The sequence below is a fragment of the Cardiocondyla obscurior genome, linkage group LG02 (assembly GCF_019399895.1).
Source record: "Cardiocondyla obscurior isolate alpha-2009 linkage group LG02, Cobs3.1, whole genome shotgun sequence".
Lineage (NCBI taxonomy): Eukaryota > Metazoa > Arthropoda > Insecta > Hymenoptera > Formicidae > Cardiocondyla > Cardiocondyla obscurior.
In genome coordinates, this window is record NC_091865.1 from 9,934,674 (window position 1) to 9,962,643 (window position 27,970).

At 45.1% G+C, this 27,970-nt stretch overlaps 1 protein-coding gene across 1 annotated transcript in view; it reads left to right on the plus strand.

Annotated features, from left to right (window-relative positions):
* LOC139113078 (uncharacterized) overlaps positions 1-27,970 on the plus strand; it is a 59,906-nt gene that overhangs the window by 27,194 nt on the left and 4,742 nt on the right. The window contains exons 2-6 of the mRNA XM_070673967.1: positions 17,431-17,476; positions 17,541-17,732; positions 21,475-21,694; positions 26,803-26,886; positions 27,701-27,834. Of these exons, the coding sequence (XP_070530068.1) occupies positions 17,431-17,476; positions 17,541-17,732; positions 21,475-21,694; positions 26,803-26,886; positions 27,701-27,834 (676 nt within the window). The remainder of the gene's footprint in view (positions 1-17,430; positions 17,477-17,540; positions 17,733-21,474; positions 21,695-26,802; positions 26,887-27,700; positions 27,835-27,970) is intronic.

Genomic DNA, 27,970 nt, shown 5'->3' on the forward strand with positions numbered 1-27,970 from the left:
CTTTAGCTACGAGATGTCTTTTCATTTTCGTATTTTTTCTAGTGCTTTTCAATATTTAATTTAATTTTTTTTTTTTTTTTAAAGAATTATTAGGCGCACGTTTTTCTTTTTTAAATTAAAAGTTGAAAACAGTAAAGTTAGGAATAACTCTTTATGAATTCGTCCTCGACAATAGATTGTTTGCATAATGCCAGCTCGCGATGTAGGTATCATCTCCGGCTGTCTTCCGTTTACGCCCACCGAAACCATATCCGGTAATGCTCGCGCGCCATATTCGGTCATCGTGAATTGTACAAGGGACATCCATGCGTTATCGCAAAAGGCCGCGACGCTGAGCGCAAAAAAATCTTTTTTTCCACGACCGAGGAGAGAGCCTTACCGAGACGTCGCTTAAACCGTAACGAGCTATCGTGAGACCGTAGGCACGTGCCAGCCGCGCGATTTATACCCGCGCGATAAATCAGGAAACATCGGGGTTGTTCCAGGCGCTCGTAAGCTTATCAGGAGTGCGATGACAGCTGGCTTCCTCCGTTACCGTCATAAATTTCTGTTGAACCTTCTCCTCCACGTGTATATGTCCCACATTGTATTTCTCAATAGCCGCATAGCAGCGTCGATTATCTCATTAGTTCGTATGTGTAGCATTGCGGTAAACGCTGCCTAGCCAAGTACACATATATCTCACCTGGAAATAACGTAGCCTATTCCGGGGCTGCGGTTTTTATTGCGCTTTTGTTTCAGATATCCAATTCGCTACGTGGATTTAAGTCGAGAAGCGTACATCTTCCGCTTTATCGCATTAGCTATGCTAGCCTATATATCCATCTACGTATAGAAATATATTTTATTTAAATCGTCAGGCGCACGCACGCGGCCGTGGAATTTCACCGCCGTTCGGCTGCGAGGCGTATCACGTCACTCCGCTTGTCTTTCCCCATGGTGATCGGACAACGTGAGTGAACGCTTGAGAGACCAGGGGCCAGGGCCCGCGGCATTTCCTCGTCGCGCCTCTGGACGAATACTTGCGCGATCTACGGGATCGCCGGGATTCGAGAGCGTTACGGGTGCGATTTTGCGCTTAACGATCTCGCGGGCTCGCAGGTGCGCGAGCGAGCGAATATGCGCTTCTAACGGTAAGGCGACGCCTCATCGGTTTGCACAGCCCGGGAGAGATACTACGGTTCCATCGGTTCGCCGGTATCGGCGGCGCGCTTGGGGGGGCCAGACTCGAGTGCTTACGTAGCTTCGCTCTCTCCTTTTCCTCCCATCCGGGCGATCGGGGAGATCCCTTTTTGCTTTTCGCTTCCTCCTCATCCTCTTGATCCGCGCGCGTGCCACCTCGACCGTGACGAGGACGCGTCTGCCACAAGGAGCGCCTTCTCCTCGCGTCGCGCTCGATCCCCCGTTGCGGTCGCGCCGATCATCGAGGCCGGTCAAACGCAGCCAAACGCAATCGCGATCGTGCCCCGCGACGTGGACGCGTCCCGTTCTCGTCTGCGTACGCACAATGGGAAAATTAAGACGATCTAAAGTGAAAGACTGCAACGGATAATGCCATTTCGTTTCACGATTAAATAACCACCCATTCCCTTTCAGACGAGGAAAGTATTGAGATAAAGTCGAGTGGCGTTATCGGATTATTTCTTTCAGCCATTTGTATTTTAACGTCGCATATATTGCCCGTAACGTCCCAAGAATTCCGTAATAGTCGATTCTCAGCGACGTTATCGCGGTGATAAACGCACTCGGGTGTTGGGACGCGATACGATATTCGCCCGGCAAACCGGCCGCGGTTCTCTAAGCTGAAAGTTAAGATAGATAAATTCGATAAATATCACCGACAAGTTGAATAAAGAGTGGCGGAGGGCAGGCAACGGTATTCGATGGCGCTCATCGTGCATGCTCAATGGTCGCGCGCGAAACGCGTTAATCGTCGACCGAGTGAGACCGCACCGTAAAGTATGCTATTAACGCTTATCTTGGCCGCGATTTTTTTTTTTCCCCCGATTTGTTGATTATATAGGGAGAGACGCGTCGGCTATTGTTCGGGCGGATCGGCCGCGCGCGTAACGAGGCACGTATACGCCAGGCGAAGAGAACTGGGGAAGCGAAAATTGCACGCAAGAACGTGCAAGAGAGGAAGCGCGAAGTGGGCGTCTACCGTGGCGATTTATCGGCGCGTAGATGCCGATGATGTAGATTAGAATAAACAGTTATGGCATTCGCACGCAGCCCCGTGGGCCGGGGGAGAATTGCGCGTGCGGAGAGTGATAACCCCGGCGCGGCGCGCGGACCTCGTCACGACCCATTTTCCGGGATTAGCGAACCGCGAAACGTTCTATTATCTGCAAATTCGTAAGATGCGGCGGTAAAATATAAATACGGTTTCCCACTCGCGCGGAGTGAGGTAACAGTCCACCCGGCTCGGGCGCAAGAAGTTCCCGGAGCGCGGAAGAGGATACAGCCGGTCTCGATCTCAATGCAGGCCATTCAACAGCTGTTACCGCTTCATCGGGCGATTATAAATCGCCGGCGCTCCCCCGACGTCGCAGGCGCGGTTCTGTTTTACGTCGAATTAAGGCATTTATCTCGTTTAGCGATCTAATCCATTAACAACGCTACGGTCCATTCTCTCTTACCCGGCGACGTCACTAATTCTTATATCACTTTTGCCGCCGCTCTTTCTGACCGCCGCGATTCAATCGCGGGTGTATTATAATTAATTGCGCACTCCTGAAGATAACAAAGACGCGAACCACGCGTGTACCCCGAGGTAGCGTGTTACTCTCGTTAAACAACGTAACTCTGTAGCAACTATATAATGTTATTACCTTAACATTACGGTAAACACGGCCGCAATTGTGGGAAGTGGATCGTAACACTATGATAATGAGGTTTGCAAACCCTAAATCTTCGTGTCATCGAAAACAATGGAAGTCGGGGCAGCTGCATATCCTGCATAATTAACGTTTCAAGTTAACTTTATAGTTTTTCATCAACAGTTACGTTATCTTTGTTTCCGTACCAGGAAAGCCAATGAACTTGCCTGTGCCATCTATCGCGAATGTTTGTTAATTACAACGTTTATTAAATTAACGTCTCGCGAAGCCATTTACGCTTCCTTCAATTACACGCGGAAAGTTCTCTATCTTTTCTTCGTTTTCCCAACGTTTTCATGTAAAAATAAAATTGGTTTTATCGTCTGGTTTTACCGCAGCGAGATGAGAAACATCCCGGACCGAGAAACGTCGGCATCGTTCAGAAGCGGTTCGATCGAGCGATTTCTCCTCGGCTTCGAACGATCTTCGGCAATCGAGCATTCGTAGCAATCGCGCTCGATTCCGCGTGCAAGAAAAGTTTTGCGCTCCTCCCCGTACGGCGGCTAATAACGTCGCTGGCGAAAGCAAATCATCTGTAATGACGCAATAATCGCTCGTACGAGTCATACGAACGATCTATTGCTTCCTGAATCGAACACGATTCAGTTCCCAAAGAGAGGATCTATCAAAGCAAATTTTCTCGGAAACTATCGACGACGCATGCTTCGCTGCCCTGCGTAATGGCACTATACTGTTCTAACGCAAACGTTCTCATCTCTGTAAATGCAAACAGTACTATACTTCTTCACGAGCGTGCGCTATGATATTTTTACGGGTTAACGGATAAGATCATGTCCAACGAATCGATTATGCTCGCGTTTTACCAAGGTTTACGTCCGGTAATCGTACAATATTTATTTTCCGTCAAGTTCTCCGTTTTTTAACTATTAAATATATATCGCCAAATATAAATAAATATATTATTTGTATTTCACACGAGAACATTTTTTTTTTTACGTATCTGTCCAAAAAGAGAAAGATATATAAATTTACATAATTAGGTAGATGAATAACTAGATAGAGTATGTGTGTAGATAGATAATAAAAAAAAAATTTACAATGTCTTAAATAATGTAATTACAAGGCAATATGTTCGCGAGGCGAACAATAAAAAGCGCAAGAAAATCGCGCATAGCGGCTTAGACGGGTCGGGGGGTTTTTTTTTTAATGTCAGTAAGGTTAACAGCAGTACGGTGGTATAAATGTTTCCCTTCATCTCGGCATTAACACCTTCTTGCAGCGGTAATTGATGCGGATCGTTGCGTTAGCTTTTACTACCAGTAGTTATTACGATACGACCGCGTGGTAACCGCGGATAATGACATTGCGACGGTTGTTATCGGATTTGTACATGCGTTAGCGGATGATCCGCTGCCGTTCTTTCCTCAACCTCCTCCGAGGCATTCCCGATACGGCAATCCGCGCTATTTGTCGCGCTAACTAAGACGAGGAAACGAAAAGACGAGGAAAGAGAAGGGGAGGAAAAAAAGTGGCGACTCAAGTCGAAAGAGTTAACGGGTTCGAGTATGCAAATCGACGATTCGATAAGGGGGAAGGCAGCAAGCAGAAGGCGGGAGGAGATCGTTTATTCCCAACTGCTACCGTTTCAGCTGCCCGCAACCACGCGTGACCAAACATTCCCTTCCGCGCTCGTCTTCGAAAGTCAGGGATCGGCTCGATTTATAGTACGATTCCTCGCACCGGAATTCCACGAGCGGCATCGTCATTAGCAGCGAATTCTTCGACGGGATATCCAGGCCAGATTTAACGTGCGGGGCGATCGATCGCGGCGAGACTTTGCGGTACGTCGTCGGTCTAATTCCGTTCGCGGAACCCGTGAACATTCCCGATAAACAACAGCCGGCAAAAACGCGCAACAGCTTCGCGGGATTCTTGACTCGAGAGCGAAGATACACGGGGACCGATGTGAACTGATTCTGGACGATGCTTGCGAATCCGAGACGAGGTATCTCGCGCACGAGGACACGTATTCTTGCTAAGTGAAACGAAATAAATTATACCAGCGTGAGTTTTTGGCGTTCGTAGGCGAGGGACGAGCATAGAAGTGCATGTTTATGCTCGGGTGGAAAAACCGCAAAGAAAGTTTGCCGCATAAAAGCGGCGATACAAAGCGCGCAGCGGAGAAATAAAATGACGCGGCGCAAAACGGACGCGTTCGGTGCGTTGAAAATACGACGGACGCTTGGTACGCGCGCGGCTATCGACAACGGTACGGAGATGCCACTCTCCGCTGTCGATATATTTCTTGCGCCTCTATCGTCCTTGGAAGAAACGGCCGATAAAACTTCAGTTACGTCCCCGATGACTTCCGGCTGCGATACGTCCTCCGTGACGCCGCCGTTCGTCACCGTTCGCGCGCGGTCCCTGCAGATTTCGCGGATAAGAGCGGTTACTGTTAAACGATCAAGTCAATAACCGGCGCAACGGGAGGACGCAGCGAAAAGTTAGCCCCCATGCGTGCGAAGGCAATTCTCGCCGCTCTAACGAACGCGCGATAGACATCGTTACGTTGAAATCTCGCGGCTTTGTTGCGCAACGGTAGATCCAAGATAGTCGTTTACATCTCGTGGCTGTCTAGCAAGAAAACTGTCCAGCACTGAGCCAGAAATATATTCTCAAAACATCTAAATACTTAAAAATTATTTCTGGCTGACAATGAGCTAGAAAAGCTAGATATCTGAACGTTTTTCGACGCGTACTAGTATACCGCGCGTCCTAACTTATGTCAACGCGCGTTCGACCACCGAGTCCGCCGGGCTAGCTGGGTTTCGTCGCCCGCCACCCGCGCGACCCGCACCACGTGGACCGAGCCGCGCGCGCGATGGTTGCCGGCCGAAGTAAATACACGCACGTGCTCACACTGACCGCGTCACCCAAGCGACCCGGCCAGCGGCCGGCGGATCCGGCGGTCGAGTGCGCGTTGGCATAGGTTAATACGCGCGGTAAATTGGTACGCGGCGAAAAACGAATAGATATTTAGCTTTTCTAACTCGTTATTAGCCAGGAATAATTGTCTTACTACGTGGTCCGCGCTCGATAGTCATTAAATAATAAATATTAAATACATCTAGTTCGCGTGATCTAACCACTAGCTACAAAATTAGAACAGCTAGACGAATTTCCACTCGAATTCTTTTCTACGCCGAGATAACAAAAGAAAAAAAAAAAAAAAATCACGTTTGAGAATGTAATATTTCTAACGAGCCGACAGAAGCGTCTGGTTATTATTATTTTTAACTTAGAGATATAATTCTAATTACTCGGATTGTGCACGAACTGCAATTTTATTTCGCGCTCTGTCATCAGGTGTCAGCGTGATATGATTTTAATTGACCGCGCGGGAACAGCCAGTCCATTCGCACGCCTTCCTTCCTCTTTCTAACCCATCTTTTTCGCTCACGTTATTTTCGCGTTATTTACGAGTGGAGGTTAAAGTTACGCCGACAGGATGATTATGCCCGAGCTTACTGGAGCCGAACATCCACCTCGCGACTCGTATTCCGTTTTCCTCTTCTAAGATTTCCGCGGTTGGGAGTAACGATTGTGTGTTATTGCGAGCGCAGCGTTACTACGGGCGCTCGCTTTGGCTTCACTTAGGCGCAACGGTAACTCGGCTCGTGGATCATTCCCTTCCCTCGTCCCTTCGATCTTTCGCTGCCTCTTCCTCTGTTATCCCGTTTCGTTCGCTTCTCTCTTATCCCACGGACGCGTCGTTCATTGAACGATCGTGTTCATTTACGTAAGACTGCACCGCGACATCTTAGCGTGCTAAAATTAAAAGGGAGAAAAAAAAAAGGAAGAAAAAAAAAATAGAAAAATCTCAAGTACACGGGACTTCCGTTCATAGAACGTGCGCAGGAATTATGCACGCTCGTGAGATTATAAACGATAAATTATGCGCGATGTATATTTATCAGCTGAGAATTTATATGTTCGAGCTGTGCAGCGTGCGATGCCTATAAATCAAGTTATTTATAAGTAACGTTTATTACGTGTTACAATTAATCATTTAATCGGCCCAGATGACTATAATTTATATGAAATTTCATAATTTTAACTCGTAATGATGCGACTAATTGCGTGAGAATTATATTGATAAAATATGTCTGGCACGTGAAAGTTCCACAATTTCTTCGATGTGTAGTACACGGCGCGTGAAATTGCGATGATTTAACGTATTCAAGCGAGATTCGCGGCGTTAATAAAATTCGCACGACAGCCTCGCGCGTGGGCACACGTATATGCCCGCGCACACGTTTGTGTAATAAGATTCGTCGGATTTTTATTCGGCTACTTTCGAAACGAGGGACTCGTACGTGAGTACATTATCCCGGTGCAACTCCACGGCGATTGAGCAGATTTACCATCGTCCGGATGTTCCGCGCCCGGCGCATGTAAGACGTCGCTGTGTAAAACCGTAAAACGAGAAATGGGATTGCCTTCACGTGTACCGAATATAACCGTCCTTCCTCGCGGCCGCTTCTTTCGCCGCTCCTCATTTCTCGGGGCAGCCTCTCGTCCCACCGTTTCTTTGCCCCATTCCGAGATGGCTCTTAATTGCAGTTAGATGCAAATTCGCTGTTCAATTGCGAGGCGAATGATCCAACGTGCGGTGCGTATGCATGCGGCGCGGCCGCGCGAATACCGGCGTATATATACACGATTCATGGATGCAAGAAACTGCTTAATGAGCAAGAGGACGATTGGATCGTGCCGAGTTAAGGAACGCGAAGGGATACTGATCAAAGAACGGTGTCGCACGCGTAATTGCGTCATTATAAGGAAATGAAGCGTAAGAGAATGAGATCGGAGATCGTATATTGAAAACTTAGTTTAGGCGAACAATTACGTTTAAGTAACTGCTGCTGGGAACTTGGCGAAGATAAAGATTTACCAGTCCGAAGTATCAACGGACGATGATCAGTTAGATGATATAAAAATGAAACGTACATATCAAAATCGGTTACCGATACCGTTAATTTTTACTTATCGGAAAACGCGAAATAATTCGGTGTTCCGTTAAATCCCGCGTGCCGCGTCAATAAAATACGTCTACGCCTCGTCTGGAAAACCGCTATGGTTACGTCCTCTCGTGATAAACTACTACCGCGACGAGTTTTGATTCCGCGAGACAAACTGGTCCGATAAATAATTGACGGCGACTGATAAGTTAATGACAGACTAACGTCACCGGGCGCGCCCGAGGATTCATTTAATTATACGTGGCGAATCGTCCAAGGTCTTCCGTCAGGAATCGCGAAGAGCTAAAAATATTTATGCCATTGGTGTCTTCTGCTTCTCGCGATCTGGTCAAACAGGTAATGCCGCTACTTGAAATCGGCTTCTAGGCTTTGTATGCGTTGACGCGTACATCATAACAAGTACGTTTAACGTACGCGATATCCGCGTGCAGCCGCGTTACGGTCACGCGTGTACCTAGCGGCGGGCTCAAAGAATGCTCCCCCCAAACACGCCCGTTACGCATCCCAAGGATGACCTTAATCGCGACCACCCTTCGCACAGTTTATCACTCCGGTATGTAATTAAAACGAGAGAAGCGGGATTGCATGCTTCATCAGCGCGCCGCGATTTAATTTCTTCTCATTTTGCATTTTTTTCGCGATCGTATATCACGTAAACTGGAGTTTAACTGTGCGGCTATTTTCTCCTTTCCGGCGCGGAAGAAGTGGATAATTTATATGTGCATATATATATCTATCTAACCTCTCAGGTTGTAACCGCCTTAGATCTCTCGCAACTAGAATAAAATGCTGCCTCTCGATACCGCGATAGTCGCAAACGACGACTCTCATTCGAGCAACGAGCGCGAGAGAAAGAGAGAGAGTATATCGAGCTCACGGCTATCCCTCTTAGCTGTAGATGTAAAACTTTGTATCCCGCAACATGACAATCTGAAGAGTAATGCACGTTATAATGCTGCAGAATGCTCGCTCATCGTAAGATAGCGATTTCCACGGCAAAAGTATCCAGTAACAACGTCGTATTTGTAAGATTGAAAATATATATGAACTATGCAATTTACGTCAAATGTAATTAGTAACCGCTATATTCGCGATGAGTCATCGTCCCACTAGTTTAATCGCGCGTGTACCGTCTCACGGGCATCGCGGGTACGCGTTAGGAATAAGGAGTTCTAAGCGGCCGTAGGGATCGGGAGCTACCTGCCGCGGCGATGTGCGGCCGTTTGCGATCATAATTTTAAGCTAAATATCGTACGCACCGTTAGATCGGACAGCCGTTTTTCTGGTAACAGACGCGCGGAGATAGTTAACACGGCAAGTCCGAGCTTCAGGGGGGGGTTTAACCGCAGCCTCGCCGATCGTAACGTCGTCAGCCCGAACGTCGCGGGTACCCGCATCGTCTGACCGCGACGACCAGGGAAATTTGAGTCTAGGTCGGCCGGCTCGCTCGCTGGCTTCCCCCGTGGCGGGTTCTCACACAGCTTCGGGTTCACTGGCTGCACCGGCTGAGCGAGCAGCCGCTAATTGTCGACGATGCCGCTCGGCTTTATGCCGCGCGTAACCGACCCAGCGAGCGAGAATAAACATTTCACCTCGACGAGGGCAGCGCAAATGAGATCCGTCCCGTTCCCGGGAAATCAGATCCGCGCTCGCGATCCGCGGAAGAAGTCCCGGTACTGTTCGCCCGAGTGTAGAAGATAATTAGCGCGTGATGGCCCTTTTATTATATCCTCCCGCTTCTGGCCCGTGGGAAATATCAGTAACGAGAATGTGAATGACCGGAAGTTATCGGGGCAAGAGGTTCATCGAGTACAAAGAGCCTCATTAATTATCTGACTCATCAGTTTAAGATTTTCATTATCATCGCCGTCGGATCGATTCGAGTTCCAGATTAATTTCCACGTTACGGAATATTATCAGGTTACAAGCACGTCGATATCAAGCCGATAGCGCGTTTCGATACGCACGCTGCTGTCATTCGTATGCATTACGCGATTCAACATCTTGCCGCACGGTCAAGCGCGTGATCTTTCATGTTCATAAAAAGAAAAGAGAGAGAGAAAAGAAAAAAAGACATAAAATGCACAATGTAAACGCGCAATAAGAACACCGCAGGAATTCGTGTTGTATGTTAAATGGAGCGGTGCTTTATTTCTCAACGCAAACCGCAACAAATGTTTACCTTTCGAATCGATCGCGGGATACTAAAGAAGACGGCTGCTTTTTCCGAATGACTACTTGGAAGCATTTATCGCAGCTCTTATATCAACGCGGTAAGTAGAGCACCAGTCGTCCCGTACATCTCACTTCACGTAACATGACAGCGCGTAGTACAACTAATCGAATGAGTCGGCGCTCCGCTTACATCGGGACTAAAGTAAATACGACGTTCCTGTGTTCGATGATTTGCATATGGACGGGCACGTTTGCATACGCGATGATTAGGATGTCAGAGGCGAACGAAACCTAAACACGCGAACGAGTGAACGGATCGATTGCCTCCGGCCGTTCGTAAACAAGGAATTATATAAACGACTTCTCAATGGTCCTTTAATGACTTTTTTTTTACCCCCGCTCCTTATAAAAACGTTTAACAAATGATTGACATTGATTTGCATTGTCGGACCCCGTAATTAAACGTACTTCATTCGCGAACATACTTCCGCGAATGATTGGACCGTTTCGCGGTCGATGACAGCAGCGTAAACATCATGTTCTTCTTACGTTGCGGCGGATCGCTCGTAAAGATGAGCGCGCGATCGATGATGTACGATATGCCGAAGAAGAACATTCGGATACGGCTGGGCGCACGGCGAGACCGTTTTTTCGAGTTTCCTCTCCCGGACGACGGAGCTTACGTCGATTAAAACCCAGTAAAACGTGTCGCGCTTCTTACGATTTGTTAGTCTTCCTTGGCGGCATCAAGCTCGCGCGTCATTCTAACAATGTCTGCCCTGGCTGCGGTTCTCACAGCCATCGATGAAGTTCAACAGCTGCATAAGCCCCGGCGCAGCCATCCGTTAATTAATTATCGCTTACTAGAGCGCAAAGACTTGTACTATGAATACCGAAATTAATTAAACGTAACTTTAATCAACTCTTTATTAAGACGTTTTATGTTCTATTGTGCTGAGACTCAAATTAATTTTTTTATATTTCTGTACAAATCATTTAATATGGATATATGTATAATATACGTATATTTTATTTGAGATTTTAAAATTGTAAAATAAAGTTCTTGATTTACTACGCGAGTTATGCGGCACGATAAAAAAAAAAATCGCTTTCCTTTAGAGACAAAGAGTGTTAAAGCGTCGGGCAGACACGTGCATTTACGTCATGATGTATGTCGTCGTGAAGACTATTTCGACACGGCTGGCTCGTTCGAAAGATTGTGCCAGACTGTAGTTAAACCGCGGTGAGTCAAGTGCTCCAGTTTTAAAGGGTTAACTGCCTGCTCTCGAGGGCTGCGCGTCTGTACCTCGACGTTTCTTCTCTGTCGCCGCCGCGCGCCGCCGACGGAAAATTCAAGTTTCGGTCGACTGACTTTCGATTCTCACAGCTCGGATTCTCATAGACCGGGCCGAGCGATCTTCTTAACCGTCCCTTAATGACCGCTTTCAAGAAGCAGCGCTAAAACTCGTGTGTGCATGCGTGCGTGCGTGCGACTAACAAGCTAAGACGACCAAACGTCTCGCGAAGGTCGCACTTATACGTGGACGATCAACGCCAACGATTTTCCACGGTGCGCCCACCCTGCCAGACTACCGAGGAATAAGTACCGTAAGATGGGGTAAGATTGCACCGACTGAGAATAATTTCACATTCCGCAGGATGATTTTAGGACCGTTTAGTACTTAAGAAAGTAAACCGCGAGCTTCAGTTTCACGCAACGCTAGTAACCGAGTAATTGATTTTTTTTTTTTTTTTTTTTTTAGACGTCGAACGGTTGTAAAACCTTTCTTTACTCTGAGTTAACATTCAAGCTTATCATTTTTACACTCGCGCGGGCTCGTCTCGAGCAAAAGAAAGGCGCACGAGATCATCTCAAGTCAAGCCTAATGTTGTTAATTCCTCCCAGTAGCGCTTTAAAATTGAAAATTAACTCGATAGGCAACAAACACTATAAAACGCGATCGTTGGAGCATGCTGACGGCGTGATTCAGTTACGCAATTTATATTCTGGATTCCGAGGTGAGAATCCGGAGTAAATGAAATTTGTTCGGTGAAGCGAAGGCGAGTTCACCGCGCGATTAAGTCGGGACGGGTGGGCTTTTAAACGGGCGGTTCACCAGGACGGGTGTAACGCAATTACGCGCGCGTTGCGCCGAGATTCACGAGCAGCCTGCAGTTTTCCTCGCGCCTTCGCCCGGAGCTACGGTGGTGACCGCGGAGGCAGAAGCGCAGCACAGCCCAGCCGTTGGAATAAAAAAAAAGGGAGAGAAAAAAAAAATCTTTTCTGCCTGTCGGTGGGTAACGGAATTGAAAGACGATGGTGGCGATGCGACGTAGCGGGGAATCAAGCCGGAGAACCCCTCGCGGGCATCTCGTGCTCGGTTCATTTCACTTCCCAACGACGTAATTCTCCGACGTAGAGCGGCGGCGAAACGGCGCCGTTCCCGCGGCCGCGCTCCGCATAAGTAAAACGATCGTAGCCCGCGAAGCGCGCCCCCGCGAGAGATTTGACGTGTGATTTGATAATTGCTGGGCGAATAATGGACGCGAGGGCGGTACGCGGCACGCGAAAAAGACGGCTTTATCATGAAAGTGGAATGAAACGAACGGTACCTTGGGAAATTCAAGAGGCTCGTTATTCCGCGCGGATAAATCCCTCTTTCGCGCGCTCAATGTTGATTTGCTCGCGATAAGGGGTTCAAATGGGCACCGGTCTAATCTAACAATTATTCTCGTCGGCGTTAAAACTTGAATTCGTCGAAATCGTATCGGTTTCAGCGCGATCGGTGATGAATTTTCCCTTCCTCGTTTCGACGCGTGAGTTTCATTTGCGCGTGACTTGCGGCTTCGCATGCGTATTCACAGCAATGCACTTGCAATATCGCGATACCTTCTGGCACGATGTATATTTCTTTTTTTTTTTCCTTTTTATTTTATTTTACCGTTGACACAATAACGCGAGGCTGAATCATTAATGTGACTGCTCTCTGTGTGGGATAATCTACTGAAAATCTGTCTGCAAATATTTCCGTTTAACGTTTTTTAAGGCCAGAGGGAGAATCACCGCCTTCGTTTCGCGTTGCCGTATCGCACGAACTGCGCGTCTCGCGGGAATGATTGATGTGTACAACCGCGCTTGGGTTCATCGGTGGAACAAATACGTTTGCAATCTGCAAACGTTCGTAAACATCCGCTTGCAGAATCCGCGCGTTTTGTTTCTCCATTTTATACGTGCACATGTTACACCACTGAACCGTTCGGGAGTTCACGGCAGTAATTCTAACTGCATTCGATAGCAAGCGGCATATTATTCCTGGAATTTAGCGAATTAATCGAGACCGCCGATTGGATGGATTTCATAAAACTCCTGAAGCATCTTAATTGTGTTTATCGGGAGCGCCACGGGGCGATTTACGCCTCACTGCTCGCATATTCGCATAAAGTAAATTACGCTATCCCATCGTATCCCATCGTATCATTCGATACATATCGTTATATTTCGCTACCGTTATATTTACATTAAAAATATAATCGCTTTCCGAAAGTCGTGCTTATCGTTTTTAATTCAATCGATCCGTTGGAACGAACGCTTCGTGCATCACCCTCGTAATTCAAATATTAAATACCTAATATATTAATTACTTTATTTATCAATTTATATTGCGCCAAACAGGACACGCGTTGTTTTTGATTCTACATTCAGGAACAACTTTGAGATACCGGGTGCCAGTTGAAGTTGATTAAAACAAGGTGACTTCGAAAGTAGAAGCGATACGTGTCACTCATGGTTAGCACGCCTGCCGCTCTTGGAAAAAAAAAAAAAAAAAAAAAAAAAACTTGACGGCGGCTTAATTGCGCTCACATCGACGTGTCGTTCGAGATGACCGCATCCACCGGTACCTTGCGGTGCGTGTAACATATACGGCGCATTACGGCGATACCCCGCGCCGCCCACACGCGACGCGTCGCGTATTGCCTATCGTCCCGCGCCGCGTTCGCGGATCCCGCTTCACGGCGCCACGTGATTAACGATCATCATCATCATCGTGTAGCGCGTAGACCGCGATCCGCGCTGGTCGAGTTCATCCCACGTCTAACACCTTCCGTTCCATTTACCGGCGCGGCGGCGGCGATGAGCGGCCCGAACGAATAATAATTACATCATGCGCTCGTGAATGCCCCCCTTCTGCGGGGACGTTCGCGAAATTATCGATCGCTGCCAATGGGCTCGCCGGCGATAATTAATATCACGCGATACATTCGACGCGGGCACGAACATGGGACGGGTCGGGCGACCGAGATTCCTCGATTTTTCGAACAGGTGGGCGACGTGGGAACCGCACGCGGACAGTGTTCGCCGACGGGCGAGATTATTAATTGTTTCTGTAACATGAAGGGCAAACATCGTGAATGAGGAGCTGCGGGATCGACGCACGAATGATGCCTCGGCAGGACGAGTCGTCTCTGCGAGCAGATGCATCGGCGAGTAATCATTTGAGGAAGATTGTCAAGTGACTCGCGTAATCGCTTCGACGAATAAAAAAAAAAAAGAAGAAAAAAATAAAAAAAATTTCTGCATTAATCCGGATACACATTTTTCGCATGCTATTAGTCTTAAGTGCGACGAACGTGCACGCGAGAAGTAAGCCACTCGCTGATCTAGTTCTGTCCTTTTAATGGACGTAAATTCATCATTACATGCGTTAGGCAGATGAGGTCTCTTCATCTTCAGCACTCAATTTAAGCTATTTTACGCTCGAGATGAGTTCACGTCACTCTAGGTAATTCAGTCAAGAGGGTCTGAACGAGAGTTTTTGAGCAGCTGCTTAGAAGTCACGCGATGAAAACGTCACGTGAGTGACACAATGAGACGACGCTCCTTTGAGCGCCGACACTCGATAATAAGTACGAGCGAGAAAACAAACCAGAATTGGATAATTTCCCCGATCGTAAGCGGCGCCGTGAACGAAAAAGCGAACGAGCGAGTACGAGTTCAGCGGCTGCAGCAATCGTCACCTAACGATAATCGGCTCCTTCTTAAGCGGCGATGCTAAATTAATTATTATAATCACGTATATGCCATTATCCCATTATCTCGTTGACAACTGATGTAATCGCGATGGCTCGAATTCCGTTGCGCGTAGGATAAGATGAGTTTTCCCCCCTCCCTCTCCTTCAATATCTCCGCGAAGTATTTATAATCATCCTACGTGCGCAATATTCTCTCTAGGACTGCTATCAAGGCATCATCCTTGTCATCGTCTAACATATTGCAGAAGAAGACGAATCGGCGACGCAAACCGTTACCCGGTGATAATTATCGTTTAATCGCTCCGGCGATGCGAAGACGGATACATTTCCATTTCTTCTTAATTCACTCTTTTGCCTTAATGCGAAAATAATGGGATTACGTTACGATCGGCGTTAAATAAGTTCCGCGGGGTACGCGTGCACTGTTCGCGGCAAGGAATGCTTATGGTAAATGGAATTCTAAATTAGATATCGCCAATCGCGCACCTTGTCATTTGTTTAGCGTTTATTACGGATGCTGAATGTACGTTCATTTAATTAAGACTGTTAAATTTAAATTTGTTTCGCAATTAATATCGTGATTAAAAATTATCTTCTCGACGAATAACATCCGTAGGTTTTTGCCAATTAAAGCACGTCGCGAATTCACTTAAACTTTTCGTACGCGGTGCGTTCCGATCTGATGCGGGTTGTTCCCTTTGCGGCCGCGCTACCTAACATGCTGGAAGCATCTCACTTTTTTTTTCTTTTTCTTTTTCCCTTTTTTTCTTTTTTAAACGACTGCTTAACCGTCCGAGAAACGGCGACTGTCCGCTCGGTCGTCTCGTAACTTAAGTAATATGCGCTTAAAATTTCTAACGATAACGTCTCGGAAAACCACGGTCAGCTGATTCCCGCGACCCTGGGAAAATCGCAAAGAACGATCGAGCCGCACTGATAACGGCTATTTAACTGCTGGCAGTAATTATTATTGTGCCGCAACATGATGAAAGTACAGATAATTTCTACTGTCTTGAAAATGGAGCGATACTGTGTCTACATTTCCAGAGAGGTCTAAGTTAAACGCGAAAGATTCAGCGACATGGCGTGTACCGCTTACTAACTCTCGTTCCTCAGTATGCGCGAGGCGTACCGCTTACTCTTAACTCTTAGCTCTTTGATCTTTCAGATGGAAGCATCTCGAGATTAAAGTGCGATCAGATAAATAGCGCGGTCAAAGATTACTACAACGAAGATTAGATTTTATTAGATTAATTCCGCGCATTTTACGTCTCACGTGTTTTCGTCTCGCGATTATTTTAACAGTACGATTAAAAGTGCGGGGAGGAGGAAAATTCTCTTATCGAACCTATAAGTTCAGGATCAATGTACGATAACGTGCAACACGAGATTTAATTGGAGAGAAGTTTAACACTTTACAAAAAAAAAAATAATAAAAATTTAATTGGATCGTAAATACAATTAAGAGATAAAGAATAAGAGAAAAGCGATGAGTATTTAATATTAATTTAATTTAGATGATTAAATGAAAAGGGGAAAGACGATGATTGATACGACCGGTTGCCCCGGTACCGGGGTCACCGTGCGCGTGCGAGTGGTGCGAAGCACCTCGCGGTTAAAAGACCGAAAAGGTCTACAAACGGCGAGTGAGCACGAAGGCAAGAAACTCATTTGAGGTTCGTGCAGAAGTGACGAGGGAATGAAGAGCATTGAGAGCGACAGAGACGAGTCATGTCGTAGATCAAGCCGCGATGCAGGAAAAGACTTAAGGAAGCGAGAAAACCCTTCTTCATCGCGAATCGTCTTTGCGGTGTTCTTTTTTTTCTGATTGCGTATAATATATTATCAGCAATTCGTGTCACTTTAATTTCCACGTACGATATATATGCACACACAGGCACACATATGTACATGCATTTATAGTATTAAATTTTTAATTTATTATATATAATATTATTTCTTTTCTTTCCTACCTAATCGCATTCCTTTCACTATGATATCTTTTACGACTGTGTTATCCATTCGATGCTTCACGGAAGTTTCTCTGCAAGCGCTTTCTTTCGTATAACGGCCTTCACGTAGTCGTCCTTGATCGCCATGCCGGCGAACGTAAGAGAGTTACGTTCGAAACCGTAACTGTCCAGTCACGAGCAATGCCCTAGTGCAACATGCCTCGACTTAAATAATAATAATAAGAAGAAGAAGAAATTTACACCTGAGTATTCGAAAAGATTTTGCAATGTAATTTCTAAAAAAATTTATTACCTCGCGACACGTATTACGTAACCTCTTCAACCAACTTTCTACATCATTTTAATACAAGTTTATACGTATTGTTGCAGATACATGTGCGTCTGGATGCTGACGGCGGTCACGTTGAGGTGTCAGGTATGAGTATATCTTACTTGTAATATCGCGCGTGATAGCTCGCAAAGGATACGGGATTTCATAGAAGACAATTTTCCTTTCGAAGGCGACCAATCACGAGAATGCGGAGGTAGAAGGAAATTCCGAGGAATCTGTTATCGACGACACCACCGAGGATTATTGGGCGGGTAGCGGATCGGGACCCGAGGAGGATGAGCCCTCCTCTCACAACGAAACTAGAGAAGCGTTAACTCACGAGGCCAGCGACCACGATGCTGTAAGTCACGCATCGCCAATTTGTTTCGCGTTGCGCACTTACTTATTGAAATTCATGATAGATATTGCATAAGAAGTTTCTCCCCCGATCTGTTATTTCTTTGTTCCGTTATCTTTATGGGAATTTACTTTATTTTTTCATACTACATTAACCAGCGAAAATAGTATATGCGTAAAAGAAAGCCGGGAAAAAGAACCACGTTATTAGTTTCAAATTACGCAAGATGTTATTTATATTTTGCCATTATTTAATGCTATAAAATTTTGCTATGCAATTTAAAGAAAAAAAAAATTATTATCGCGTTTGTGCATATTATAAATATCGAAGTAAAAAATTCAACAACGATATTTTTCGTCGCAAATTTCTGCAACAATAATTGTTGCAATATGTGATAATAAAAAGGAAAGTGAGAAAAGTAAAATGTTCATCTGCCGTATTATACGGTCGTATCAATGCAGTTATATTTTAATTGGCAAACGGTTTCCTCGAAAGTGGAGTAAAGAAAAAAAAAAGAAAAGAAAAAAAAGAGTTTACGAGAGCGGAGTGGAAAAAAGGAAGTGAAAGAATTATACTTGTCCATCTGTTCAGTTTTGCGTGATTTCTCGTTAACGAAGGCTCGCAAGGCCGTACGGCATCTAGGAGAACTTGGATGCAGGTGTTCTGCATCCGCTATGATATTCAAGAGAGTAAAAACGGGAAATGCTGACAGTTAACCGCAGCAAAGACGACGCCTCAATCGTCAGCGGGTCATCGATCGAGGCGTAAAAATACTATTGAAGATTCATGGACGCCGCGATTAATCGTCTTTCCTCATGTGACTCGTCTTCGCTGCGATCGGTATCAGTAAAATCGCAAAGAATCGACTCGCAAAAAAAATAAAAAAATAAAAAAAATAAAAAAAATAAAGAAAAAAAAAATCAATTATTACATAGTCGCGTTTATCCCATACCCGTAATTTTCCTCTTTTCTGTGGCACGTAGAAAATACCGCTGGCCCTTTCTAAACGAAGGGCAGAAGGTTGCCGGTGGATCAGAAGGTACACCGTGAAGGTGAAGCAAAATAAAGGCCATTCCATTGATTAATCGCTCTTTATCGATGATCTTCGGATTGCCTTTAAACTAGTTTTCGAGCGGAATCAATTTTCACGAGGAAAAAATGTGAACCAGTTTTCCAGTAGAATAGAGAGAAAGAGTATCGCGGCCACGTCCGTGCGCGACCTTCGTTATATCGCAAATTGCGAGTGGATAGATCGCTCCTTGCGCCGCGTAATTCTACGCGGGGAAAGGCCCCCCATTACTCGAGAGAGAAAGAGCACCAGAAATGGTTTATTCAGCCTAGGAACGTTCCGTTGCGAAACGGGAGACAGGATCAATTTCATCTGCGCCGCGTACTACTGTGTTTCCGACCGTTTCGATTGGAGAAGCGACGACTAATTGCACGGAAGTGCATTGTATCGCTCGAAGTTGGTCGCGACAATTTGAAACCGTTTCGCGAAGTAGAAGCGTAAAACTAATATAAAAACACCCTAATCTTTGCCCGGCGCTCTTTTGTATAGCCGTGATGAAAATTTTTGCGTTAATGTCACGCTTATACGGAATTCGATTTAAGCAACGCTTCAATAATCGACTGAGTCTCGGAAGAAAATTCTAAAGAGACAGAAGCATTTATCTAAGTCATCAGAACGATCTTACTTGGCGACTAATGACTTTCGACACTCTAATCGCGTTACCGTTAATCACTGCATGAATGCGCATGTTTCGATGCGACTTGATCAAATAAAGTCCTCGGAAGAAATTAGCATTCATCGAAGAAGAAGAAGCAAGAGAAAAAAAAAAAAAGAAAATAAAGAAATCCGGTCCGTCGACGTCATCTCGCGATGGGAAACAAAACAAAGTCTTCTGAACGGTTACTTGATATTTCTTCTTTGAAGAAACGTGAGCTTATATCGCGGATGTTGATGACCATTCAGGAAAATGTTCTTATTGAGCGCAACGTGCAAGATTCAATGTCGAATTGCGCTCACCGCCGGATGCGTACAAATGTTAATGCGTACAAGTATTACCTCGAATTGCTTCCAGCAAATGCTAATTTTCGAAACAGTTATCGGAAATAGATTTGTGTTAAATTGAAACTAATAAGTTCCTGGAAGATGAGCCCACAAAACGGAAGACGCTGTCGTGTGAAGAGTTCCGACGAGATCGAATCGGCGGCCCATTCGACACGAAGGAGCATTTCGTGTTATTGCATTTCCTACCTAGCCCAGTACAGTTAATACCGAAGCAGCCGTAGTTAAGCATAGCAGCAGTCGAAGGTAATCGGCACTTATCGTCCGTAATGCATTCCGATGAGATACCGCGGAAGATTCAAAGACCGCCGGTCATTTTCCGCGGAACGTAGATCAGACACCAGCGCTCGGGCCGGCTTCTTGCTAGAGGAACGATCTCCTAACTACTCTACTGGCCCATAAACGCCGTACGCCATTTCGCCTCTTGGTCGGGGTCCGCTCCGTTTCGCGGCAGCATATCGTACTCGAGTTCCTGAAATTCCTCAAAAGTGGAATCCGTGAAGAGAGGCAATTTTCCTTCCGATCAGCGCGCGCGGTCCGCGGGATGGCAACTCATGTCGCATCGGACATGTAGGCGGAACGTTATTGAGAACGGTGCGACTGCGAACGACGAGAGAAAGAGGAAGAGGAGACGCGAAGGCAGCTGGAATGAAATGGTGCTTCCCCCTTCCACCCTCTCCGCCCCCGTCACGGCATATGAAAATTGTTCGCAACTTTTTTTCCTTCGCTCTTCGCGTTCAACCACCACTAACCACGTGTCCGTCCTCCCCTTTCCGTCTCTCCGCAGCTAATTCGGCTGAGTAAGTACCTATCTGCCGTACGCGCGTCATACTTGCTGACAAGTGACTCAAAGTAAAAAAAAAAAAAAAAAATTTTCTCCCCTCATCCGCCCCCGCGGTTGTCGTCTTTTCGCTTTTCTTACGCGTTGCACCCGTATGCTGATGGAAGACCTCGTGTACCCACGCTCAACGGGAGAATGAGCTCGTAAAGCGTTAGTCACGCGCTACTCGTGCTGTCCGTTTTTCAGGCTTCCTCATCGGGCTCTCTCCACCGTCCCTTTTCGCCTCTTTGGACTCTCCGCCGACGCCGTGTCTCCCTCTTCCGCGTATTTCTCTTCTTCGTCGTGGTCTCGACCCCCGGTACTTTTTCTCGCCCTTTCTCACCGCTCGAGCGGTAGCGATCCGTACAGGCTGGGGGTTAAACCGGATCGTTAACGTAGGAGAGGTCAGGGCTCCCGCTCGACAGGATAGTTTTGCATAGCTGGATCGCACGAGACTGTACGGAAGAATATTTTACTGGAATCTCGCTTTACCAACCGCAATACGCGGGCTAACGGCTTTGAACCTGCAAATCACTACCTGTGACTCGTTAGCAAATTCCTTTTCCGAGCTCCGAGTATGAATATCATTAGTACCGATAGGAATTTGGCGCGGGTGGCTGCTTATTATAAAGCGAATTATTAACAATTAAATTTAAATATCCACGGCTCTTCTGAAACGTTTTTCTAATAATAATCTAATCAAAAGAAATAGCGATAGTACTTATTCACATTCAGTATCAATGTATTAACGTTACTCTTTGTTATGTATTATTATTAATTTTTTTCAGGTTTATATTCTGTTAAAAAAAAAAAAAAATTTTTAAAAAATAAAAATTGCTTTTTTTTTTTTTTGGAAGGTCGTGTACGTTGGTGAAGGTGCCGCTTACGTACCAATCCCGTCGGTGAAAACTCGACCGGTAAATCCGAACATTCAAGCCCTTCAAACCCTCCAAGGGTTGCAGGGCCTCTCGGGAAACAGCGGTACAGGAGTAGTCGGCGACGAGGATTGGAGGAGACACCCAGAAACTTGGGATCGCGAACACCGACGATACAAGCCCAACACAACGAGAGTGCAACGTAAGTACGAAAGCAGTTTCCGTTAATCTTCGTAGCCTAATTCGATTATTATCGCGCAGACAGACTAGACGATAATATTAAAATAAACGATCTCTCGTAAGCACAATAATTAACAGCATGTGGATTTTCGGTGAGGTAAATTAAATATAAATCAAGCGTGTACGCACTATATAAGGTAATTACTCTTCGGTTCTTACAATCTTTCGAGCTAATAGAAATTTCCTGGTTTATAAGTAGCTATAATGGTTGCTTGCATCAAGACGCTAATTCAGCGGAAATACGTTACGAAAGGGTATTGATTATACCGGTCTGGAAGGCCAAGGGGAATCCTCTATTTAGTCGATAATGGATTATCGACTCAATTTAACTGGTGATTACATTACTGCAAGAAAAAGAGAGAGCGTACTTATCGAGGAATGTATTTAGAGCAAGAGGAGGCTTAAAGCGATGGGAGGACTAGCGGGTACCATCGGGCGTAAACGGGGATCCGCTATTTCCCCTCCGAATAAAAGTGCCGACAAAAAACGTCTACGGTATCGGTCTGGTGGGTCAGTGTGCCTCGGAGGAAAGACCGGTGTCGCTTTAGCATGTCGATCCGTTATTTTTCTCTCCATTGTCCGGCAGGAGGCCGGAGCCCGCGAACAGTGCGCGGTTATAGGACAAAAGTACTTCCCTCCGGTGTGTCTCGGTCGATCGACTTGGAAGAATCGCAGTCGTGCGCCGCGATGTATCCGTCCATCTCGGTCCCCGGCGTAGCGCGCCCGAGAATTCAGAGTGCGATGGCGAATGGCTACCGTTAGAGAGGAGGCAATTAAAACGGTGTCGGAAAGTCGTACGACGCTCCTGACATCGAGGGTACGGAGGTAGAGAGATACACCACCTTGCTCGCGGCGTGCACTCCTCCGATGCAATCGTCATCGTCGTCATCGGCTCGAGGACCGTCATCATCATCCCGCGCGATCATCATTATCCGCATCTGGATCGCGATTACCTCGTGGAAACTCGAGCACATCGGCCCGCGCGCAGATATCTTGACGCGTGTATGTTATAGCGACGGTAATCGACGACAGCTCGGCTCGTTTCTGGCATCGGCTTTTTCTGCGAGAAAATTGCGACGCCGCGTCGCAATGAAAATGATGTTTATGAGCGGCCGTTACAATATTTTTTTTTTTTTCCTCCCTATTCGTGCCGTGTACGATGACGTGAAGTTATGTCGTCGAGTCCGCGGTAGAATTCTTTCAATGATTTAACGTTATCATCTCGAATACACTGTAATGTACGAGATATACGATGTAATAGCGAGGATCTTTCGCCGACCTACAGTTATTATTACCTTAAGATTTCTTTTCGCACTATTCTCTTTTATAGCGATCGATTTTCCGTCCAATTTGCGTTGCGCTGAAAACGCAATCACACGAATGGCTATGGTAATAATAAATTTACACGGTCACAACTTTACGATTCAGTGATGGGATTATTACCTACCTTTGAATTGACTTTACAATAAATTTTTCTGTCGGAAATAAAGTGGCCCGTGCAATGACGAGGGCTTAATCAATGACTCATTAAAGACTTTAATCGGCCGATGTTTTAGTTTTAATCTCGTGCATGTACATACGGCAGGTGCGCGCGCGCGGTAGTAATTAATGACAGTGGAATAAGACATTAAATACCGTCGACTCAGTGTCCCGTTATGAAAGAATAGTGGACAATGTCCCGTGAAAATAAAATTAATTTTCTACCTATCTTATTTCCTACGGCGCGCCTGTGTATTACGCTAACGCGGCGCGCTTTTTTTTTTTCTGATAGCTCCCGCAAATTTATAGGAAATACCTGAACGCTCGACTGTTCGTATGTACATATGACGGAGTAATCGACGCAGCATCGCCGCCTGATACGTCTCAAGAAAATTACACCGCGTTTTATCCATAGTGTAAATAAAATAATATTCACAGGATAGAATCCTATATCGCTATCGAGGTACCCTCCGTAAATTCTTCTAATTGCATTTTGTGGAAAATTACGACCATCCCGCAGCCCGGCTTGCGAGGGACAAAAATGTTTTAACGACACCGTCGTGCCCTTCGCTCATTCGACTAGAACGAATCGGCTATTACACCACTTTTGGCATTTTTGCCGTCCGCAATTAATCGTTTCATGTTTCTTAACTAAATCATTATACGGCAATTCGCTTCATCGATACCTATTATTCACGTGGGATGAAAATATGATCATCTATTATTCATGGGCTTTATAGAGAATCAATATTAGAATCATAAAATTATTATGCTGAAGTACTATTACGTAAGTTTATCTTAGGCGTCGCGAAATTTTTTTTTATTACAAAACAATTCATTTCTTTCGCAGTGCAAGTCGCGGTATCGGAAAAAGATTTGATTACGATTGACCTATGTAAATTTACCTTGCGTTACTTTGCTCTGAAAAATTATTCTCATTTATGTACGATGAACAATTTTGAAAAGATTTTGAAAAAGATGACGGGACGATCGATGACGCTACGGTAAATTTCCTAAAATATTTGAACGAGCTTACTATTGGCAATGACGAATGTTACGTCCGGCTTATGAACCTTCGATGGTTCAATGAAGTCGTAAAGTCGAGCCGCTCGTTCTCTGCGGGAACTTGAGGCCACCCGCGGTATCGTCAATTACGCGAAAGAGAGCCCATTAGGTTTAATGTATCTTCTTCGGTAACGCTCGATTCTCATACGTCCTCGAGGTTCAAAGTCTATTCTACTACCCTCTTTACTTCACCCACGCGATCTACGTGTTTTCCGTCGCACGACTCTTTCTCCACGTGCCACGATTTAAAGCCAATTTGGATTCGGTAAATAAAAATATTTAACGTGGAAAGAATTGAATGTAACTTTTGCACGCTGAAAGCGGCAGCGGTGCCTTAAAGGAACTCAACGATATCCTCCGCGTCTCTCCGTGAACGCTCGCGGCGCGTTCGAGCAAATATCGGCGTTGCTCAACTCTTCCCATTGTCTGCCCACTGACAGAGTTTTGCCGGACGATGAACACAAAGCACGTATCCGCAATTCTAATAAGCGCGTGCGTATGCGTGCATGCACGTACGATACGCCGCTCGAAAATGCTTCTCGGCACACTCGCGGTGGACGGTACGATGCGTAGGACGAGGGTGAAACGGAACGGTTGTATCATCGGCATGCGCCTCCGGTGTAACTATCTTTCCATCGCTATCTTTTATTATTATTTTTTTTTTTAATCCATGACAGCTCGTGTCAAGTTTTTTTTCATCTTTGTTCTATCGCCTAATCGAGTCGAGAATGACTATCAGAATTTAATTATTGATAAGTGTTAATAATTTATAATATCCACTTTTAAAATTAATATAAACACTTTTAATAAAAATCAAGTAAATTTTTACTTTTATGAGTAAGACAATTTCTTTTTCTTTTCTTTTTTTTTTTTTTTTTTTTTTTTTTTTTTTTCTCAAGATATGTTGAAATTAGACTAATTTTGCAATCTGACGTCAATGAGCAATAATGATACCCTCAGGTGTCAATTAAACATAACATCCGTCAAACGCATTCAGATGTCATGCGAAGATGTCGTGCGTTTCTACGATAATGATGTGTGTGTGGGATGAGCGTGGGTCACGAAACGAAAAGGTTGTATCATCGGCAGACACCTCGAGTGTAACTATCTTCATCCTCCATCAATCTCCATTCCGCTTTGCGGTTACGTTGTTACAGTGGAAACGGCTTCTTACCACGAAGAGCGCCTATACGGGACCCCCAACTTACTTTCACTCGTCATCGACGACCGGTTTTCCACTCGCACCTATCCGCGAATCTGCGATTTTCCGCGCCCGGTTTCTACACGAGAGTGACGACAGGTTCTACCGACGGCGAACGTACGCCTACACAATGACTGACACGTTTCCATCTTCTGTTATTGACTCTCCGTCTAAATTCGATATTTTCTTTTAATGACGATTACTATCCCATGCTATTGAATCATTTTTTCTATCTGAGAAAGCCACTGTGCGAAAGAAAATCATCGCCGTGTCCTTAAATACAATCGCGACTTTTTGCTAGAAATAAAATGCTAGAAGTTTATGTGCGATTCTAATACAGACGTTGCAGCATATTATAAATATATATAAAAATTTAATTTAAATTTCTTAAATGCGGTTTAAATTATTTTATCTTATAGCGTATGTAATTAAAATCCTGCTCAGTTCCATTCGATTACTTAATTCAACGTCTGAAAGTGAATGTTTAATAAATGAAGGTACAATAGTAGGCGCAATACCAGTTTGCCTCGCTGGCTCGTATATCCGGATACACAATTTTCCATTTCCCTTTCGTCATCGGAAATTCTACCTAGACCTTCTGGATTTTGCAACGACAAGAAAACGTGGAAAAAGGAATTATCGCACCAACGAATCAACATAATTAGACGTATAGCGAAATATAAAACAACGGAATGTAGATTTAATCGCAAATTTAAAAAAGTATGAAAAATTATTAATATAATTTTTCTTTTTTTTTATCGACAATAACATTGCGTAACTTTTAATTAAACTAGAACGCTTCGCGTGCACTATTTTTCGAAAGCTCGTACGCGTCATTAAAATTGAGTAATTTATGATCGACGACGTGTTATCGGTTCGAGAGACTTTACTACAAACTACAAAATAAAAAAAATTATGTGACTTACCAATCTCCAGGAGTTCTAGCGGAGTTGTAGAGTTCTGCATGCCGGTATCTGTAACATAAAATAATACATATTATTGTAGACATGTTAGTATTTAAATTAATTTAAAGATAAAGCTTTGTTTTTTTAAAGATTTTCTAAAAAAAAAAATTTATATTTATGTTATATCACCCCCCAAACACGATCGCTGGTGGTTGCGGGTGAGATGCGGTAAAATCGCGAAGACCGTCTTTGCTTGGAACATATTAATTAAATATTAAAATTAAACCGGACCTCAAAATTGCTGATTTGATAGCTGACACATTAATGCATTAAAACCAAACAAGAGAACGCGTCAACTAATTCAGATCGTCTCACGGATTTTTTTAAATAGGACTTATTTATTAATTAAATATATTTTAGATATCGAAGCGGAGTGTCAAGACGACTATATGAAAATCAGGATCGGATTCAACGGATCTTTCGCCGGCCTTTTGTACTCAGCAGGTAAAATTAATATTTAATACTCATTTACGATCAGGATTTATGCAAATAGCACGCGGTCGAAAAAATTGTGAACGAGAGTTTTGCGCTATTCCCTTCGTTCTGGTTAAAAGACCCGACATATAATAGTGCACCTAAAATATGTAGCTGCATAACTGGCCGCATCGCTGGCATCCGCAATTACCTCTTCAGACAGTGAGACGAGTATACGTCCGCGCTAACGAGGTAATGGCGGAAATTATCGTAAAGCGATCGGTGGTCGTCCACATCGGCCGCGCCAGAAATGTTTCTTTCGTCGATCGCGCAAGTCCGTCTGTCCGTTCTAGTAAAATACTTCCGTTATTTAAGAAGTGTATTGCGGCCGTGCCTTCTGGCGGTGCACTCGTCACCGGCAAAAAACAGCATCATCGTGCAAATGATTTCTTCGCAAATCACTCAACGGAGACGACCTCATCCTGAACCTCGCACCTGTTCAATGTCAATTCTACTTATCCGTGATTTTCTCGTTGATCGATAACAAGCTCATTAATCGACATTTCAATAATAAAAAAAAAAAATTGTATTGGCGTTAACGCGGATGTGGCGTTCGTGAAACATATTGAGGCTTCTCCGTTCGAATCAAAACCGGAGTGTGCTACCTACCGTTTTGTAGCACCTCATTTGCTCGCGATAAAAATGCAACGTCCATTCATCGGCGACGCCACGAGGAAAATGTGATTTATCGGACGAGATATCGGTTGATATTTAACGCCGATATCGGCTCTATTACAAAGACTGGGCCGCGTTCCAGAACAAGAGTAATCGCTTTTAATTGCAGGCTACTCGTACGATCCCGATTGCATGTACGTTAATGGGACGGGCCGCGACTACTACGAGTTCTACATTCAGCTGAATCGGTGCGGCACCCTCGGCGAGAACACTCATCATCAGGACAGCAGGAAGAATCCGACGGTACGTAAAGTAGACGAGCATGAGCGTGAGCGCGTCGCGAAATGAGGGATCGTTACTTTAGTGTAAGCCGCGCCGGTCGACAAGGAATAATAATGATTAACGTCGCCGGGGAAAAATGAAAGAGAGAGAGAGAGAA